Source organism: Mastacembelus armatus, unplaced genomic scaffold (assembly GCF_900324485.2).
Source record: "Mastacembelus armatus unplaced genomic scaffold, fMasArm1.2, whole genome shotgun sequence".
Classification (NCBI taxonomy): domain Eukaryota; kingdom Metazoa; phylum Chordata; class Actinopteri; order Synbranchiformes; family Mastacembelidae; genus Mastacembelus; species Mastacembelus armatus.
This window is the reverse complement of record NW_022872938.1, coordinates 907,907-927,768: the sequence shown is the minus strand read 5'-3', so window position 1 is coordinate 927,768 and position 19,862 is coordinate 907,907. Positions and strand designations below refer to the sequence as shown.

General features: G+C 44.8%; 1 protein-coding gene across 1 annotated transcript in view; it reads right to left on the bottom strand.

The window, feature by feature from the left end:
- Nucleotides 1-15,610: 15,610 nt before the first annotated feature.
- The window catches only part of ntng1a (netrin g1a), a 76,152-nt gene continuing 71,900 nt past the window's right edge, over nt 15,611-19,862 (bottom strand). The window contains exons 8-9 of the mRNA XM_026305675.1: nt 15,838-15,857; nt 15,611-15,649 (exon numbers count right to left, since the gene is read on the bottom strand). Coding sequence (XP_026161460.1) covers nt 15,611-15,649; nt 15,838-15,857 — 59 coding nt within the window. The remainder of the gene's footprint in view (nt 15,650-15,837; nt 15,858-19,862) is intronic.

Below are 19,862 nucleotides of genomic sequence, written 5' to 3'. Positions count from 1 at the left end.
AGGAACATCTGTGCCGAGTATGGGCTGAACATCTGTGCCGAGTATGGGCTGGAGGTCTCATGGTCTAAATGGGACACACCTCCAAAGGTGAGGGAGAATGACTGAGCTAAGATCCTGTGGGACTTCCAGATACAGACCGACAAACAGGTGATGGCTAACCAACCAGACATAGTAGTGGTGGACAAACAACAGAAGAAAGCCGTAGTGGTAGATGTAGCGATCCCAAGTGACAGCAACATCAGAAAGAAGGAACATTAGAAGCTGGAGAAATACCAAGTGCTGAAAGAAGAGCTAGAAAAGATGTGGAAGGTGAAGGCAACAGTGGTCCCCGTGGTAAACGGCACCCTCGGGGCTGTGACCCCCAAACTGGGAGAGTGGCTCCAACAGATCCCAGGAACAACATCAGAGATCTCAGTCCAGAAGAGCGCAGTGCTAGGAACAGCTAAGATACTGCAAAGAACCCTCAAACTCCCAGGCCTGTGGTAGAGGACCCAAGATTGAGGAAGACACACACACACACACACACCACCCTGAAATCTGTCTCAGCTCCTGTGACTGTATCCACTCTGTACACTAGCCCCATAGCACCACAGGCTGGTCTGCTTAACAGAGGCTGTACTAGCCCTGACACAAGGTAGATCATCTTTGAAGTGCTGTGTCCTTTTGCCACCATATGTGCTTCAAAACAGCCTTTCACTTTAAGTGGATAACTACCTGGTCTTAGCAGTTTCTTTCTTGGTTTCTGCAGCTTACCATCACGTTCTGATTTATATAGCTTCTCAGGGATAGATGTAACATCTGTCCCTGTGTCAAGCATAAAATCAACCATTTCCCCATTTAGCTCAACTCTTTCTACCCATGGTTCTGACCTCTCTGTTCCTATTTCCCCTAGAAACACACATCCCTCATAGTCTCTATCCTCTTGGTTTTCTATGACCTCACGTATGCCTGCAGCTTCGCCAGACCTGCAAACTGCAGCAAAATGGCCCTTTCTGTTACACTTTCGACATTGTGCATCTCTGGCTGGGCAGTCTTTCCACGAGTGCATCTTCTTTTTCCCACAGCGACCACACTCTTTGTCACTGTGCTTGTCTGTCCTCTATCCTTTCTTTGTCTGTTGCAATGTCTGTGCCTTTATTTTCTTCTTATTTGTCATCATGGCATCCATGTGAGATGTTTCACCTTCTGCTGTACTAATGTGTAATATTGTTTGTTGTTTCTTCACAGTTTCACTCTGTCTAACCTTTTGTATGGCTTTTACGTGTGATAACTGAGTCCAGTTGCAGTTGTTCTGGTAGCTTTTTGTCTTTTATTCCAACCACAATTCTGTCCCTTATGAGTTCATCTTTGAGCACTCCAAAAACCACAATTTTCTGCAAGTTTGTGCACTGCTGTGATGAATGCCTCCGCACTCTCACCTTCATGTTGACATCTGGAATTAAAATGTGCTCTCTCAAATATTACAATGTGTTTTCCCACAAAATGTTGTTGAAATGCTGCTTTAACAGCTTCATATTTCTTTTTATCTGCAGCAGTCATTGGTAAAACAGGTAAAACAGAATTCAACTGATATTCCTGTTTTTCCCTCCAAAGCTGTTGCAATACGAAACCTTTCAAATTGTCTGATCCATCTTGGCCACTCTGCAGGACATGAAAAGTCAAACGGCTATGGTCAAGTTATCTGTACAGTCGTCACCATTGCTGTCGGCAAATCCCTCGTTTCTCCATGTTCAGGATCTGAATATTCAGCTGCGTCGTCACTCTGTACCTCTTCAGCCGACATGCGCCAAGTGGGGCCGTATACTAACACTCTCTAGCCGGCGGCTAGCAGCTAACTAGCATGCTCTTTTTACCGGGCGATCCGCCATCATGTTTTCCGTCTAAACTCCGCGAACACTTCTTCCGCAAGTTATCTACACTCGACTGTATCTGAGAACAGTGCGGAGACTTGCAGTTCGCCACTTCTGACACCATGTATAATCAGGACATGGGAGACTGTCTGCGTTCATGCACGTCTTGTCTTTTACCCCCCAACCGGAAACCCCATGACACCCTAGCCCTAACCCTCAGTTTGGGCGGCCATCTGCCTTGACCGGTTGAGGTGAGTGGATAGAGGAGAGAGAAAAGAACAGCAACAATAAACAACAAATAGACACTGCAGGTTGGTGGGGCCAGTAATTGCACATCAGCTCCAGGACCAGGGACACCTGCAGAAGGTTCAGAGAGAGAGCTCCCTCTCTCTCTGTACAAACTAGAGGAGAGAGAGAGCACAAAGTTAGTGACATTCAGTGGTGGAATATACATGTGAGGGGGGAGGAGAGGAAGAGAGGGGAAGGGAAGGGGGGGGGGGGGGGGGGGGATTAGGGTAGGGGAGCTCAGTGCACCGATGGTCCTTGGGCAGTCTAGACCTATAGCAGCATAACTAACGGATGGTTCAGGGTTGCCTGAAGCCAGCCCTAACTATATGCTTTGACAAAGAGGAAGGTTTTAAGTCTAGCATTAAAAGTACTGAGAGTGTCTGCCTCCTGAACCCAGGCTGGGAGCTGGTTCCACAGGAGAGGAGCTTGATAGCTAAAGGCTCTGCCTCCCATTCTGCTTTTGGAAACTCTGGGAACCACAAGTAGATCTGCTCTCTGAGAGCGAAGTGTTCTATTGGGATAATATAGTCTATGAGGTCTTTAAGGTATGAAGGAGCTTGATCATGAAGGGATTTGTATGTGAGGAGAAGGAATTTAAATTCTATTCCGTATTTTACAGGGAGCCAATGAAGAGAAGCTAATATAGGTGAAATATGATCTCTCTTGCTAGTTCCTGTCAGGACTCTGGCGGCAGCATTCTGAATAGCATATAAATGGTTTGGTTTGTGGGCTATTAAGGAGGGTCAGTTTTATGACAGTCATAAATCAATAAAACCATAAAAACGACGCCACGCTCTCCTCCCACCGGGCAGCGCTATTTCCTATTGGATGTGACGTTGTTTGTGGGATGTGGCGCGATATACTGTATAAATGTGGTTGTGTGTTGTCCCTGCAGTGTGATTTTATCTAAGGATGACTTCAGTAACCATGAGTCACAGCAGTGTGTCTAGCAGGATCGTTATCGGGAGCAGAAGCGGAAGCGGCGTTGGTCGTGTCGGCAGAAAAGGCGGCAACGGATGCGCGGAGTGCAGCTTAGGTATGTGTCGTTCTGTTGTTCCTAAAGCGCCACGTAAGCCGCGTAGAAGGCGTGCTTCTAGCGGGGCTGCAGGTCCCTGCGAGTTGCTGTATGAGGGCGCTACAGGTTACGTTTACAAGTTTAAATATAGTGAGGCGCGGGTGATGTTGTGTGTTGAAAACGTAGCCAGCGGTGATCAGTGGGATCTGGGAGGGACGCCTAGCATGCGCGTAAAGGATTGGGCGTTATTTCGCGATGTGGTATGTCCTGACCTCAACCAGCGGGGTGTTGAGAACGAGGCTTATGTCACCCAGTGGGCCAGTTCTGATGGTCTAGAGTTATACAGGGTGCTCGCCAATCATTTTGGCATGTATGCTAGAGATTTATTTTGATAAGAGTGTGCGAGAACAGAGAGAAAATTGTGGCGTGTCCTAATTATGCCGCCTGGGTCGCGCACCCATATCCGGTGTGGCACAGCGACTGTGTCCCATGGTTTAAGGAGTTGTTTTTCATGCAGTGGGCAGACTGATATGGGCTGCAACATGTGTTTGCCGAGATCGACAAAGCGATCGAGGAGGACAAGGGTATCACAGATCTTGAAGGGGTTAGGAGATGCTTGTTTTATGATAACATGGAAAATGATGGGTAAATGTGTCACTTGGCTGCTGAGAAAGTGGCCACTCTGAACCTGTGAGACAGGACGGTAAGTTTCATCCTTATCCTTATCCTCATCCTTATGCCTGTGCGAAGTATGATAGTTGGGGAGTGTGTGTGTGTGTGTTTAACTGTGTTCAATGGTGTTTCTTATATTTCTAAGTAGAGATTGATGGTCCCCGGTCCCTGGCGGAATTGTCTCGCGGCATTTACCCATCAGCATCGCCGCAATCCGAACATGGAGAGCAGTCAGTGGTCTTTGTGAAGACAATGGAATTGGCCGTGGAGCACCTGCTGAGGAAGGGAGTTCAAAAGGTTTTTGACCTTTTTTCCTCCCTCCACACCATGCTGGAGATATGTAGGGATCTGCCAGTGTCCTTCTCCGTGGCAAGACAGCTGTGCCTTTCCCAGCTCCAGGCCTCCCCGCCGCCCGATTCCTGGTTCCTTGCATCCCAACCACCAGAGTCTCCAGTCCGGCTGCCTCAGCCTCGCCGTCCTGAGCAGCAGGAGCCGGAACCTCAGGGGCCAGACGATCACGTCCCTGCCGAGGCACCCCTCCGGCTTTACTCCGTGACTCTCCACACCGCACCGCCGACCATGCTGCCTTCAACACCGGTTCCGCAGTCGCTGACGCCAGCGGAGGCGCGTGCAATCTGGCGGGAGTTGAAGGCAAAGCTCCTGGCTCCCTGGGATTTGGCTCCCATAGCTGCTGCCCAGCCCGAGTCCCTCCTTACTGCTGCCCAGCCACCTGAACCTCTTACCCGTATGCCTCTACGCCGGCGTCGCCACCGCCCTAAGAGGCAGAAGCCAGAGCCTCAGTGCGCCAACGACGACGTCCCCGCTGAGGCATCCGTCCAGGTTACTGAGCCTCAGTGCGCCGATGACGACGTCCCCGCTGAGGCCTCCGTCCAGGTTACCGAGCCTCAGTGTGCCGACGACAACGTCTCCGCTGAGGTTCCACCGCAGCAGCCCGAACCTCAGTGCGCCCCCGTCCCCGTCCCCGCTGAGGGCCAGTCCCTGTCTCCAGGGCGCCAGTTCCAGTCCCGGTCCCGGTCGCTGTCTCCAGGGCACCAGTCCCAGTCCCGATCCCAGTTCCAGTAACAATCGCTGTCTCCAGGGCGCCAGTCCGGGTCCCGGTCCCGTCTGAGAGGCGTCCTCCCGAATGGCTTCGGAGCCACGTCTGCCGGAGAGGCCGTGTTTTCTTTTGGTCATTAGTAAGATTATGTTCACCTGTGTTAATTAGTCTTGAGTCCTGTGTGTATATATGTATATGTGTCCCCCGGCTTCCTTTGTTCCCTGCTGGAATGATAAGTATAGCGTCTGTGTGTCATAGGTACGACAGCATGTGTTTTCCCGTTCCTGTTTCTGTCATGTCTGTCTGTCCGCCGACTGGCGGAGATTATTTTGTGTATGCCTGAGCCCTGGACAATCCAGGGAGAATTAAAGCCCGTTGAGTTCCGCACTTGGGTCCTCACTTCTTTCCTCCTTCACCGACACCACACAATATCATAACAGCTTGTATAACAGTATAAATTTGCTGTCCCCTCAAAATAACTCAACACACAGCCATTAATGTCTAAACCGCTGGCAACAAAAGTGAGTACACCCCTAAATGAAAACGTCTAAACTGTGCCCAATTAGCCATTTACCCTCCCTGGTGTCATGTGACTCGTTAGTGTTACAAGGGCTCAGGTGTGAATGGGGAGCAAGTGTGTTAAATTTGGTGTTATTGCTCTCAGTCTCTCATACTGGTCACTGGAAGTTCAACATGGCACCTCATGGCGAAGAACTCTCAGAGGATCTGAAAAAAAGAATTGTTGCTCTACATAAAGATGGCCTAGGCTATAAGAAGATTGCCAAGACCCGGAAACTGAGCTGCAGCACGGTGTCCAAGACCATACAGCGGTTTAACAGGACAGGTTCCGCTCAGAACAGGCCTCGCCATGGTCGACCAAAGAGGTTGAGTGCACGTGCTCAGCGTCATATCCAGAGGTTGTCTTTGGGAAATAGACGTATGAGTGCTGCCAGCATTGTTGCAGAGGTTCAAGGGGTGGGGGGTCAGCCTGTCAGTGCTCAGACCATACGCCGCACACTGCATCAAATTGGTCTGAATGGCTGTCATCCCAGAAGGAAGCCTCTTCTAAAGATGATGCACAAGAAAGCCCGCAAACAGTTTGCTGAAGACAAGCAGACTAAGGACATAGATTACTGGAACCGTGCCCTGTGGTCTGATGAGACCAAGATAAACTTATTTGGTTCAGATGGTGTCAAGCGTGTCTGGCGGAAACCAGGTGAGGAGTACAAAGAAAAGTGTGTCTTGCCTACGGTCAAGCATGGTGGTGGGAGTGTCATGGTCTGGGGCTGCATGAATGCTGGGGAGCTACAGTTCATTGAGGGACCCATGAATGCCAACATGTACTGTGACATACTGAAGCAGAGCATGATCCCCTCCCTTCAGAGACTGGGCCACAGAGCAGTATTCCAGCATGATAACGACGCCAAACACACCTCCAAGATGACCACTGCCTTGCTAAAGAAGCTGAGGGTAAAGATGATGGACTGGCCAAGCATGTCTCCAGACCTAAACCCTATTGAGCATCTGTGGGGCATCCTCAAACGGAAGGTGGAGGAGTGCAAGGTCTCTAACATCCACCAGCTCTGTGATGTCATCATGGAGGAGTGGAAGAGGATTCCAGTGGCAACCTGTGAAGCTCTGGTGAACTCCATGCCCAAGAGGGTTATGGCAGTGCTGGAAAATAATGGTGGTCACACAAAATATTGACACTTTGGGCCCAATTTGGACATTTTCACTTAGGTGTGTACTCACTTTTGTTGCCAGCGGTTTAGACATTAATGGCTGTGTGTTGAGTTATTTTGAGGGGACAGCAAATTTGCACTGTTATTCAAGCTGTACACTCACTACTTTACATTGTAGCAAAGTGTCATTTCTTCAGTGTTGTCACATGAAAAGATATAATAAATTGTTTACAAAAATGTGAGGGGTGTACTCACTTCTGTGAGATACTGTACCTGATAAATACTTCTAATCAAAGTATTGTCATGAGCTGGTGTGTGTGTGTAGGTGCGGGAGATAAGGTAGGACCCAAACGCAGACAAATCCGGCTTTATTCCTCCTGGGGCTTCCAGGGCAACGAATACAAACACAAAGGAACCGAGTGAGACAGTAGGAACAAAAGAAAGACCGGGTGGGATGGTCGGCACAAAAACTAACACAACAGCATCGACTATAACTGTGACAATAACAAATGCTTCGGCAGGGAACAAAGGAAAGAGGGAGGTATAAATAGGGAGAAACACAACAGGTGACTAAACACAAGGTGAACGGGATAAACAATAAACCACAGGTGAAACTAATGAACAGAAATTGCAAACGTGAAGCTGCCGGGGACCAGTGCACAGGGAAAAGGAAGTCTCTAAACAATAAAGGTCCCCGGCAGGAAGTCCCAAACGGGGACTCATGACAAGTATATTGACCCTAGACCACTAATGTTGGGGGTTTTTTTTTGTTAACCATTCTCAAAATTTTCATTCATTTTATTATTGTATAGGAGGAAAAAGAGTCCTTCAATTTGCCATGTATTCTAGTACTTTAATATATCTTGATGAGTATTTTTTATCTGGTATATTAGGCGATATTGGGTAAAATATACCCGACATTAATGAGGGTGTTACTAAATGGTAAGTTAATGTTCTAGGGTTAAAGTACAACAATACATGGCAAATTGAAGTAGTTTTCTTTTATTTCCCCCTATACAATGTCTCATAAAACAAAAAAAGGTATCATGGGGGACCATATAAAAAGTGTAAATTAGTGAAACCTTAGAAAACCGCTAATGAACAATTATTAAAATGGTAATAATAATAATAATAATAATAATAATAACAATAGTAATAGGAGAGGTGTTCCGGGCATGTTCCACCGGGAGGAGGTCCCGGGGAAGACCCAGGACACGCTGGAGGGACTATGTCTCCTGGCTGGCCTGGGAACGCCTCGGTGTCCCCCCAGAAGAGCTGAAGGCAGTGTCTAGGGAAAAGGAAGTCTGGGTATCCCTGCTTAGGCTACTGCCCACGCGACCCGGTCCCGGAAGAAGATGGATGGATAGATAGATGGATAATAATAGTGGAGCCCGTCCACCCATTCCTCGGACATAGGTGGGTGGAAATCACCCAACATTAGTGTTCTAGGGTTAACTACAGAATAATGTTTTCAAACAGTCCAAGTTGAACATTATAGATAATCGGCCCCGAAATTCATCATATCAGAGCAGCAGTGATCCAGCTCTGATATTGCTACAGAGCCAACAACATGGTGGAGTTTGTATGTACTCTGACGAAAACATAAGGTATGAGGTCACAGTACCAGACTTTGATTTGGAATGTTTGGTCTATTCTGTTGTTGCACACAAAATATTAGCTTTTGGTTGTTTACCATCCACCATCATACCCCATGTCTCTTTTATATACAATTTGTAAAAGGTATTGAATTGGCTCCACTTACACAGTGACACTGTAACTGTGATGGGAGATATTAATGACAACATATTGAAATCTTCAACTGTTTGTAACATGATGATGAAAAAAGGATACATTCAATATGTCACATCTCTCACAACAGAGAGGGGGGCGTTAACTGATCACATCTATGTCAAATTCACACTATTTGACATAGACTGTGTTGTGGTGCCAACCTACTAAAGTGACCATAAAGGGATTTTATGTTTTTTTAAATGAAATCAATATTTAAATATACCAATATTTGGCATTACATGTTTAGTTTATGATGGCTTATTGATCCTCGTCTATAGAGGATCAATTTGGTCATAAATTTTAATATTATTATTTATACTTACCTAATTTCAATGACTAATTCATCAGCTTTACTGATTAACTTTATTATGTAACCCCTATTTTCATGTTTATCAAATATTTATGCTCCAGAAGATAGGTAGGGTGTTAGGATTAGTGTGCTGTACAATCAGTGGCTATGTTGTAAAAACCTTTATCAACTATTTTCAATTCAATTCAATTCAATTCAATTCAATTTATTTGTATAGCGCCAAATCACAATACAAATCATCTCAAGGCACTTTACAAAAACTAAAACTAAAAACCCAACAATTTCATTATGAGCAAGCACTTGGCGACAGTGGAGAGGAAAAACTCCCTTTAATGGAAGAAAAAACCTCCAGCAGAACCGGGCACAGTTTGGGCGGCCATCTGCCTAGACCGGTTGGGGTGAGTGGATAGAGCAGAGAGAAAAGAACAGCAACAATTAATTAATTAATTGTCGGACTCCGTAGTTTTCTCTGGACCCCTCCCCAATCTGACCAGCGATGACATGTTTAGCCGCATGTCGTCGTTCCGTCGCTGGCTGTCTAGGTGGTGTCCAGCCAACGATGTGGGATTCATAGACAATTGGGCCACTTTCTGGGGAAAACCCGGTCTGATAGCGAGAGACGGCATCCATCCCACTTTGAATGGTGCAGCTCTCATCTCTAGAAATTTGGCCGAGTTTATTAGCCAACCTAAAGCCTGACAATCCAGGGTGGGGACCGGGACGCAGAGACTCAGTCTAAAACGCTTCTCTGCAGTTTCCTTAGAGCCGCCGCCCCCTTCAAACCACATAGAGACTGTGTCTGCCCCTCGAACATATAAATCAAACAAATCAGAAGTTAACAGAAGAGGAGTTATTCATAAAAACTTAATAAAAATTAAGACCACTCCTCTTATTGAACAGAAAAACAGAACTGTCAAATGTGGATTATTAAATATTAGGTCCCTTTCTTCTAAATCTCTGTTAGTAAATGATTTGATAACTGATCACCAAATTGACCTACTTTATCTTACTGAAACCTGGTTACAGCAGGATGAATATGTCAGTCTGAATGAATCAACCCCCCTCAGTCATAAAAATTATCATGTTCCTCGAAGCACAGGTCGAGGTGGAGGAGTAGCTGCAATCTTCCAGTCAAACTTATTATTAAACTTTCATCCTCAGAACAGTTATAACTCATTTGAGAGCCTCACTCTTAGTCTCTCACATACAAACTGGAAAACACAAAAACCAGTTCTACTTGTCATTTTGTACCGTCCACCTGTTCCTTACTCAGAGTTTTTAACTGAATTCCCTGACTTCCTGTCTGATTTAGTGCTTAGATCAGATAAAGTCATTATAGTGGGAGATTTTAACATTCATGTAGATGTTGAAAATAACAGCCTCAGCATTGCATTTAATTCTATATTAGATTCAATTGGTTTCATTCAAAACGTTAATAAACCCACCCACTGTTTTAATCACACCCTTGATCTTGTTCTGACCTATGGCATCGAAATTGAACATCTAATAATTTTCCCCCCAAATCCTGTTTTGTCAGATCATTCTTTAATAACTTTCGAATTTAAAATGATGGATCATGCAGCGTCTGGAAGAAAATTCCACTACAGCAGATGTTTATCTGACAACGCTGTTAATAAATTTAAGAAAATGATTCCATCTTTATTTACATCTATGCCAAGTATAAACATAATGGAGGGCAGCTGCCTTAATCCTACTCCCTACCAAATTGATCATGTTGTTGACAGCGCTGTAACCTCACTGCGTGAAACGCTTGATTCTGTAGCCCCTCTGAAAAAGAAGTTAGTGATTCAGAGAAGACTAGCCCCATGGTATAATTTACATGTTCGTACCTTAAAGCAGGCATCACGAAGGCTGGAAAGGAAGTGGCGTTCCACAAACTTAGAGGAAATTTTTCTAGCCTGGAAAAACAGTCTACTAACATATAAAAAAGCTCTCCGTAAAGCCAGAACTGCATACTATTCATCACTAATAGAGGAAAATAAGAACAATCCCAGGTTTCTTTTCAGCACTGTAGCCAGGCTGACAAAAAGTCACAGCTCCGTTGAGCCCAGTGTTCCCTTAGCTCTCAGCAGTGATGAATTTATGAGTTTCTTTACAAATAAAATCACAACTATTAGAGATAAAATTCAGCAGGTGCTTCCTATACCTGCAACAAATGAATCTTCTACTACAGTAGCTCTTGAATCATCTGTAGGACCTCAGTTATGTTTAGACTGCTTCTCTCCTATAGATCTCTCTGAATTTACATCAGTAGTTGCTTCATCGAAATCATCAACGTGTCTCTTGGACCCCATCCCGACTAGACTGCTTAAAGGCACCCTGCCATTAATGAACTCATCTTTATTGGACTTGGTAAATTTATCTCTAGTATCAGGCTACGTACCACAGGCCTTTAAGACTGCAGTAATCAAACCTTTACTCAAAAAGCCTAGTCTTGATCCAGGAGTCTTGGCTAATTATAGACCAATATCCAACCTGCCATTTATTTCTAAAATCCTAGAAAAAGCTGTTGCTAAGCAGCTATCAGACCACTTACACAGGAATGAACTATTTGAAGATTTCCAATCAGGATTTAGAGCACATCATAGTACAGAAACAGCACTGTTGAAAGTTACCAACGATCTTCTCTTAGCCTCAGATAATGGACTTGTTTCGATACTTGTCCTCCTAGACCTTAGTGCAGCATTCGACACCATTGACCACAACATCTTATTACAGAGACTGGAGCATGTGATTGGTATCAGAGGAACAGCGTTAAAGTGGTTCCAATCCTATTTATCGGACAGATTCCAGTTTGTTCATGTCCATGATGAACCTTCCACACGAACAAAAGTTAGTTATGGAGTTCCACAAGGTTCTGTGCTAGGACCGATTCTGTTCACCCTGTACATGCTTCCTTTAGGATATATCATTAGGAAGCACTCTATTAATTACCACTGCTATGCGGATGACACTCAGTTATATCTATCTATTAAACCTGTTAACACAAACCAGTTAACCAGACTTCAAGCCTGTCTAACTGACATAAAGGCTTGGATGACCAGTAACTTTTTACTTTTAAACTCGGAGAAAACAGAAGTCATTATATTTGGGCCTAAAAATCTCAGAAATAACTTTTCTAAAATTATAGCTACTCTAGATGGCATAGCCCTGGCCTCCAGCACTACTGTAAAAAACCTTGGAGTTATTTTTGACCAGGACATGTCCTTTAACTCACACATAAAACAAATTTCTAGAACTGCATTCTTTCACCTGCGCAACATTTCCAAAATTAGGAACATCCTGTCTCAAAATGATGCAGAAAAAACTAGTCCATGCGTTTGTTTCCTCAAGGCTAGATTACTGTAACTCATTACTATCTGGATGTCCTAATATCTTAATAAAAAGCCTCCAATTAATCCAGAATGCCGCAGCCAGAGTCCTGACAGGAACTAGCAAGAGAGATCATATTTCTCCTATATTGGCTTCTCTTCATTGGCTCCCTGTAAAATATAGAATAGAATTTAAAATCCTTCTTCTCACATACAAATCCCTTCATAATCAAGCTCCTTCATACCTTAAAGACCTCATAGTACCATATTATCCCAATAGACCACTTCGCTCTCAGAGTGCAGGCCTACTTGTGGTTCCCAGAGTTCTCAAAAGCAGAATGGGAGGCAGAGCCTTTAGCTATCAAGCTCCTCTCCTGTGGAACCAGCTCTCAGCCTGGGTTCAGGAGGCAGACACTCTCTGTACTTTTAAGGCTAGACTTAAAACCTTCCTCTTTGACAAAGCATATAGTTAGGGCTGGCTTCAGGCAACCCTGAACCATCCCTTAGTTAGTTATGCTGCTATAGGCCTAGACTGCCCGTGGACCATCGGTGCACTGAGCTCCCCTACCCTAACCCCCTTCTCTCCCACCTCATGTATATTCCACCATTGAATGTTACTAACCTTGTGCTCTCTCTCTCCCCTAGTTTGTGCTCTTTCCCTCCCTCTCTCTCTCTCTCTCTCTCTCTGTACCTTCTGCAGGTGTCCCTGGTCCTGGAGCTGTTTATCGCTGATGTGCAGTTACTGGCCCCACCAACTTGCAGTGTCTATTTAGGCCCGAGCAGGGACCAAGGTCCCAGCGCAGGGACTATTGTTATCGCTCAACGTGCAAGGGACGACTTCGCAAGGGGGCGGCTTCAGGCATCATCTAGTGTCTCCCCACACCCCACCATGACGTTACTGGGCATTAGACCTTTCAGAAAATGTATAGTGTGCCGGTGTCGCGCGGCCGTGGCCCTGGAAATTGTTAGGATTCTTTTTTTTTTTTTTTTTTTTTTTTTTTTTTTCTTATTCTATTTTTACCGATTCAACCTCAAATTTGACCCCCTGAACGTGTGTGAAAACTCACCAAAATTTGCAGGCCCCTCAGAATCGCGTGAAAATTTGATATTTTATGGGTTTCATAAACAGACTCAAAAGAATGGCTCTTCACCGCCCCCGACAAAGGTCAAAATACATTGGGCCTATGGGAGGTCATGTGACACTTTTTTCATCGTACAGTCGGAAAAACCTGGCACACATCTTCCTCATGTAAGGCCAAGCAAAAAAGCTTATCGTGTCCAGGCCGTGTGACCGACAGGAAGTCCACCAGCTGGGGGTTTATCTGGAGGTCATTGAGTTCGTTGATTTTGCTCACCTCGTATTCTTTCGAACTGCTCCTTGGGCTTTTGTCCGATCGAGCTCATCTTTGGCCGGCGTCACCGAGACCCATGGGACTGCAAAAGTTATCCAAATTCTTTGAATAAGTATTACGGTTTTCCTTTGGCGGGCGCTGCAAGTTGGCCCGGGTTTTTGGCTCGCCGCCAGTTCTTCAACGTGTAATAACTCTCACACGCATGGTCGGATTGGAATCGGACCAATTGATGAATTGTAGACCCCGGGGGCCTGAGTCCAGGTGATTGAACAAAATCACTGTAGGCCCTATAGCGCCCCCTATATAACAATGTGAATATTTTTACACATTTGTATTGAGAAATACACATTTAGTTTGTCAGAAATGGACCAAAGTTTGCACACAAATCCTTTAGGCCATTCTGAGCAAAAAGCCAATGAGAGCCATGCTCTATTTTCCATGCTGTTGCCTTGGAGATGACACACACCCACCATTCATTTCCTAAGGCTGTTTTACACTTAAAGATGCAAATGCTGCAGCAAGATCTGCAGCTGCTGTGTTGTCACATTTGAATCAATTACACTCCCCGCAGGCCTGAACCCACGTGACCGATCAAAGTCACAGCGGCAGTGGCGCTGCCTTTGTAAGGGCCTTCAAGTTTGAATGTGTGTCTGTATGTGCCTGTATCACTGTGGCCACAGAGATGTGACCTTTGCAGCAGTGAAAATCCCACACACACCTCACCTTTCCAGGAGACTGCTGCCTTCCTGCATTTCTGTGTGTCTGTATGTGTGTCTGTATGTGTCTGTATCACTGTTGCCGTAGAGATGTGACCTCTGCAGTGGTTAAAATCCCACGCACCTCACCTTTCCGGGTGCAAATTGTCCTCTCACTTAAAAGGCTCCCAGTGGATCCACAGTTTGACTTTGGCATTGAATAAATCTTGTGTTTTCTGAGAGACAATACTCTTTTCACTGTGATGTTGTGACATGTGAGCTTTTCATTTGTACTGTGGCCTTGGGATTATTCTGTTAATGTCTTAATATGTGTGTCAGTGTGTTTTTGTGTCTCAGGACATCTGGAAATGTGTGTTTACAACTGTTTAACTGTAAGTTTCAGTGCAGCGGTTTCACTGTTTTGAACAACAGACTTTTGACTTGAGTGTTGTTTGGGAGCACGTCCTCTGTTTTGCCAAAAGATGGCAGTAGAGCTCCATGTACCACATTCTTTCTGTGACAATGAATCAACAGACTTGACTTGAGTGTTGTTTGGGAGCACATCCTCAGTTCTGCCACCAGATGGCAGCAGAGCTCTATTTTCCACACTTTCTGTGACATCCAGCATTGCTTTTCAAAGGGAGTTTTAAACCAATGGACCACATTTGGCACAGACATCCTTTAGGGCATCCTAATCATAAAAGCCAATCGGACCCATGCCTTCTGAAATCAGCCATTGGCCACTCAGAATCACAGTTTGGTCTTGCTATTAAATAAATCTTGTGGTTTCATAAGAGACAAGACTCTTTTCACTGTGATGAGGTGAAACATTTCACTTTTTCATCTGAACTGTGGCCTCTGCATCCTGTGACTTAAAGTGACACAGTAGAAGGCAATACGGCCAATATGCAACATTGTAAAATATCAAAATGATTTCATGTTAAAAATGACAGACTCCACAACAAGTTCAACTGTTTCACTAACTCAACTTTATTATGTACAAAATACAGAAACAAAAGTAACTCATTTATTCCTTCAGCAGAGACTACTGGTGTAGAGGAAAAACTCCCTTTTACAGAAGAAGATCTCTGAGAAACCCAGGCTCAGGAGATGGGCACTATATGCCTCAACAAGACAAAGAAAAACACTGTAAATGACAGAGTCCACAGCAATTTCAACTATTTCATGAAGTCAACTTCATTATGTACAAAATACAGAAACTAAAGTAACCAATTCATTCCTTGAGCACTGACTATTGGTGTAGAGGAAAAACTCCCTTTAATGGAAGAAAACCTCTGACAAAGTAGAGGAAAACCTCCCTTTAACGGAAGAAAACCTCTTGACAAAGTACAGGAAAAACTCCCTTTAACGGAAGAAAACCTCTGACAAACCCAGGCTCAGGAGATGGGCTCTGATGCTGTGTTGTCACATTTGAATCAATTACACTCCCCGCGGGCCTGAACCCACGTGACCGATCAAAGTCACGATAGGCTGCCTTTGTAAGGGCAATCAAGTTTGAATGTGTGTCTGTATGTGCCTGTATCACTGATGTGACCTCTGCAGCGGTTAAGATCCCACACACCTCGCCTCTGTGTCTCGGTACGTCTGGAAATGTGCAACTGTGCTTTCAACTGCTGCTGTTTCAGGTCGGCCGCGCGGTTTGAGCTCGGCTTCGGCCGCGGGTCGCTCGCGGGGGCGGCGGGCCGGGGGAGGCGTTTCGTTCGGGGAGGCCGTTCGCCGGGGGAGGCGGTTCGTTCGTGGACGCGGCTCGCTGGGGGACGCGGTTCGCTCGCGGGGGCGGCGCGCCGGGGGGGGCGGTCCGCTCGAGGCGAGGGCCGATCATCGCCGCTTGCGGCTATATTTGTTGTTTATTGTTGCTGTTCTTTTCTCTCTGCTCTATCCACTCACCCCAACCGGTCGAGGCAGATGGCCGCCCAAACTGATCCCGGTTCTGCTGGAGGTTTTTTTCTTCCGTTAAAGGGAGTTTTTTCCTCTCCACTGTCGCCAAGTGCTTGCTCATAAGGGAATTGTTGGGTTTTTAGTTTTAGTTTTTGTAAAGTGCCTTGAGATGATTTGTATTGTGATTTGGCGCTATACAAATAAAACTGAATTGAATTGAATTGAACTTGACCCCCGCATAGGTCTGCAGATTCTTACCGTCCTGTCTCACAGGCTCGCACCTTGCTCAGCAGGCGAGAGACACATTTCCTCAGGAAATTCCATGTCATCATAAAGCAAGCATCTCCTAACCCCATCAGCATCTGAGATACCCTCGTCCTCTCTGATTGCATTGTCAATCTTGGCGAACACATCTTGCAGTCCCCACCAGTCAGCCCACTGGATAAAGTAAAAATCTTTGAACCATGAGATATTGTCGCCAGACCACACCGGATAGGGGTGAATGTTCCACTCTGTATGATCACGCCGCGATACGATTTGGTCTCTATCATCACACACTCTTATCAGAATGAAATCTGAAGTGTGCGCATCAAAACGATTGGCGAATACCCTGAATAACTGCTGACTGTCAGGACTGGCCCACTGTATGATATAAGTATTGTTCTCATCACCACACTGGTTGAGATCAGAACATATCTCAGTGTGAAATATCAACCAGTCCTCTACAGCCATACTTTGTGTCCCTCCATGCCCCCACTGCTCCCCGGTACACACATTTTCCCCGAGAAACACGACCCTCCCCTCACTATATTTAAACTCGTAAACGTACCCTAGCGCGCCCTCGTACAGCCATACGCGGGGACCTGCAGCATTGCCAGACATTGCATGCAGCACTCTACGGCGCTTGCGCAGCGCGTCAGGAACAGCCGCGGCACACGTACCTAGGTCACACGACGCATGTGCGTTGTCACTGTTTCCGCCGACGCGCTCACCACCGCATCCGCCCCTGATAACGACGTCGCTAGAGATTCCGTTGCTGCCCATGGCTGCTTGAAGTCGTACTTAGATAAAAATCATACTGAATGACCCACATACACCAACATTTATACACCATAACAGACACAGCCCACGAGTAACGTCATGACCAATAGGAAAATTGCGCCGCCCGGTGGGGGGAGAGCGTGACGGCGATTTTATGGTTTTATTATTTTTATGACTGTCATAAATAATGATCATAAAAAAGTGACCCCGCCCGCCTGTACCCCCCACTCCGTGAACCATTCCTATACTACTCACATAAATCAGAATTCCAAAAATATTTAGATAGATTTAGAGAAATTCTGATAAATAAAATTCTGTGGTAATAAAATACATTTAAAATAAAAGTTTTATATTAAATAAATAAACTGTAAATGAAATTTAAATAAAGTGCAAATTAAATATTGCCTTATAACCTGGTGATGAATTTGACAATTTAGCAGTCTTAATTTTTGCATGGCAGAACTAGAAGTTACTCTCTAAATCTGTGACAAATGAACAATAACAGTCACAACAGTGACTGTGTCATTTTTTTTAACATGCTACAACTTCCAATTTATGTTCGCCTTTTAATGAGACACTTGGGCCTGCCTCTCAGACATGATCAGATCCAGTCTGGGTGGAATGGGGGAAAGGCTCACTCTCAGGGTAGCCTCCAGTGATGCTCTGAGTCTGTTGCGAGCTTTGGTCTTAGTTGTGGCCACAATGGAGAACCCTGATTCACACAGGTATGTAGTCGTGAATGGGAGAAGGAGTTTCACAGCCCGCAGTGCTAGACGTGGGTACTCATTTGACACAACAATCCAGAAGGAACCTAGGTCCAGTTTTCCCCACTGCCCCTTTAACCCTCTGGGGTCTGAGGGGGTTTTTGGGGCCTGGACAAATTTTGACATGTCCTGACATTTGTGCTTTAAGTCTAATAACACTGTAATCAGCACAAAATTGGCTACAATAATATGTGAGCTTCAAGTTTATACATTATTGTGTTTTTGAGAAAAAAGTGTTTATGCATGGCTAGTGAAAAACTACAATTTTTTACTCACTGAAATAAGACCATAAAACACAAACAGAACATTGGTTCACAAGACTTTGGAGACCTGCATGTTGTAGGCTAAAGTGTTTACTTCAGAGTGCTGTGAACGTCATCTTGTTCACACATTCACAGAAAACAATACACTGATTTAAATTTTCTAAGACACTTTTTGTCCAGAAAGGCCATATGCAAGAGGGTGTGTCTGAGGATGAATAGTCATGTGATTTACCTGAGAACACAAAAGACGCACTGAACGTCCAGACAAAGCCGCGCATAATGAGCCTTTCAGTCAATGTAGATGGGACGGATTAGTGCTGTACAATACAACACAATGAGGAGCAAACGATCCTCATTTGAGTTAAAATCAGTGTTTTTACTCTGAGGACAAACTAAACTATTTGTCTCTGTGTGGAATGTAAGGAGCGCCGCTTCACGTGCGTAACGCGCCATCATCGTTTTAACACAAACCAGTTAACCAGACTTCAAGTGTGTCTAACTGACATAAAGACCTGGATGACCAGTAACTTTCTACTTTTAAATTCAGAAAAAACAGAAGTTATTGTATTTGGGCCTAAAAACCTCTAAAATTATAGCTACTCTAGATGGCATAACCCTGGCCTCTAAGCACTACTGTGAAAAACCTTGGAGTTATTTTTGACCAGGACATGTCCTTTAACTCACACATAAAACAAATCTCTAGAACTGCCTTCTTTCACCTTTCGCCAAAATTAGGAACATCCTGTCTCAAAATGATGCAGAAAAACTAGTCCATGCATTTGTTACCTCAAGGCTAGATTATTGTAACTCATTACTATCTGGGTGTCCCAGTATCTCCATAAAAATCCTCCAGCTAATTCAGAATGCTGCAGCCAGAGTTCTGACAGGAACTAGCAAGAGAGAGCATATTTCTCCTATATTGGCTTCTCTTCATTGGCTCCCTGTAAAATACAGAATAGAATTTAAAATCCTTCTTCTCACATACAAATCCCTTCATGATCAAGCTCCTTCATACCTTAAAGACCTCATAGTACCATATTATTCCAATAGAGCACTTCGCTCTCAGAGTGCAGGTCTACTTGTGGTTCCGAGTTTCCAAAAGCAGAATGGGAGGCAGAGCCTTTAGCTATCAAGCTCACATTAAAATCATTTGGGCACATATTCACCTCCTTCCCTGGACACAAAAGACCAGCCTCCCTTTGTTCAGCTCCAAGACCAGTTCCTGTGCTGGGGTAAAGTCCTACATTGGTGGACTACCCCTATGCCAGATTTATAGGCCTTTTTTTAACCTGCTAAAATCAGTACTAGTCATAAAATATCAGACACTTTGTGTTCCCCTCATTTATTACCAACAATCAAGTCACTTTCCAAATGTTCTTGATTTTGATTTGCTGCCATGTCTGTTTTTGGCTAGATGTGTTAGCTCAATAAAGTCAGCCCGATATTCACAGATTGGACCTTCTTGGTTCTGGGATGGTTGTAATAAAACCAGTGTCACTTTAATACAGATCTGAGAAGAAGGTTGATCATCAAAATGTCTGAATGTTTTTAACTTCAATAAATAGTTTAAATTTAGGTCATTTTGTGTCAGGGATACACCCAATAGGACAGTGGTAACTAAAATCAAGAGGAAAGACACCACTTGCTATGAAATGATCTGGTCTCCTCCAGTGGGGATAGAACCAGAACAAGAACGTGTCAGATCAGCTTGGCTGAGTGAAGCCGAGCACAACAGCAATTCGTATTTTTAGCAATGAATTCCTGCCTCAGTCTGTTGACATCATCTTGCAGTTGTGAATCAGCCTGTTTGCAGCTTTCACAGCCAGTCATGGTGAAGAAACTCTGGGCTAC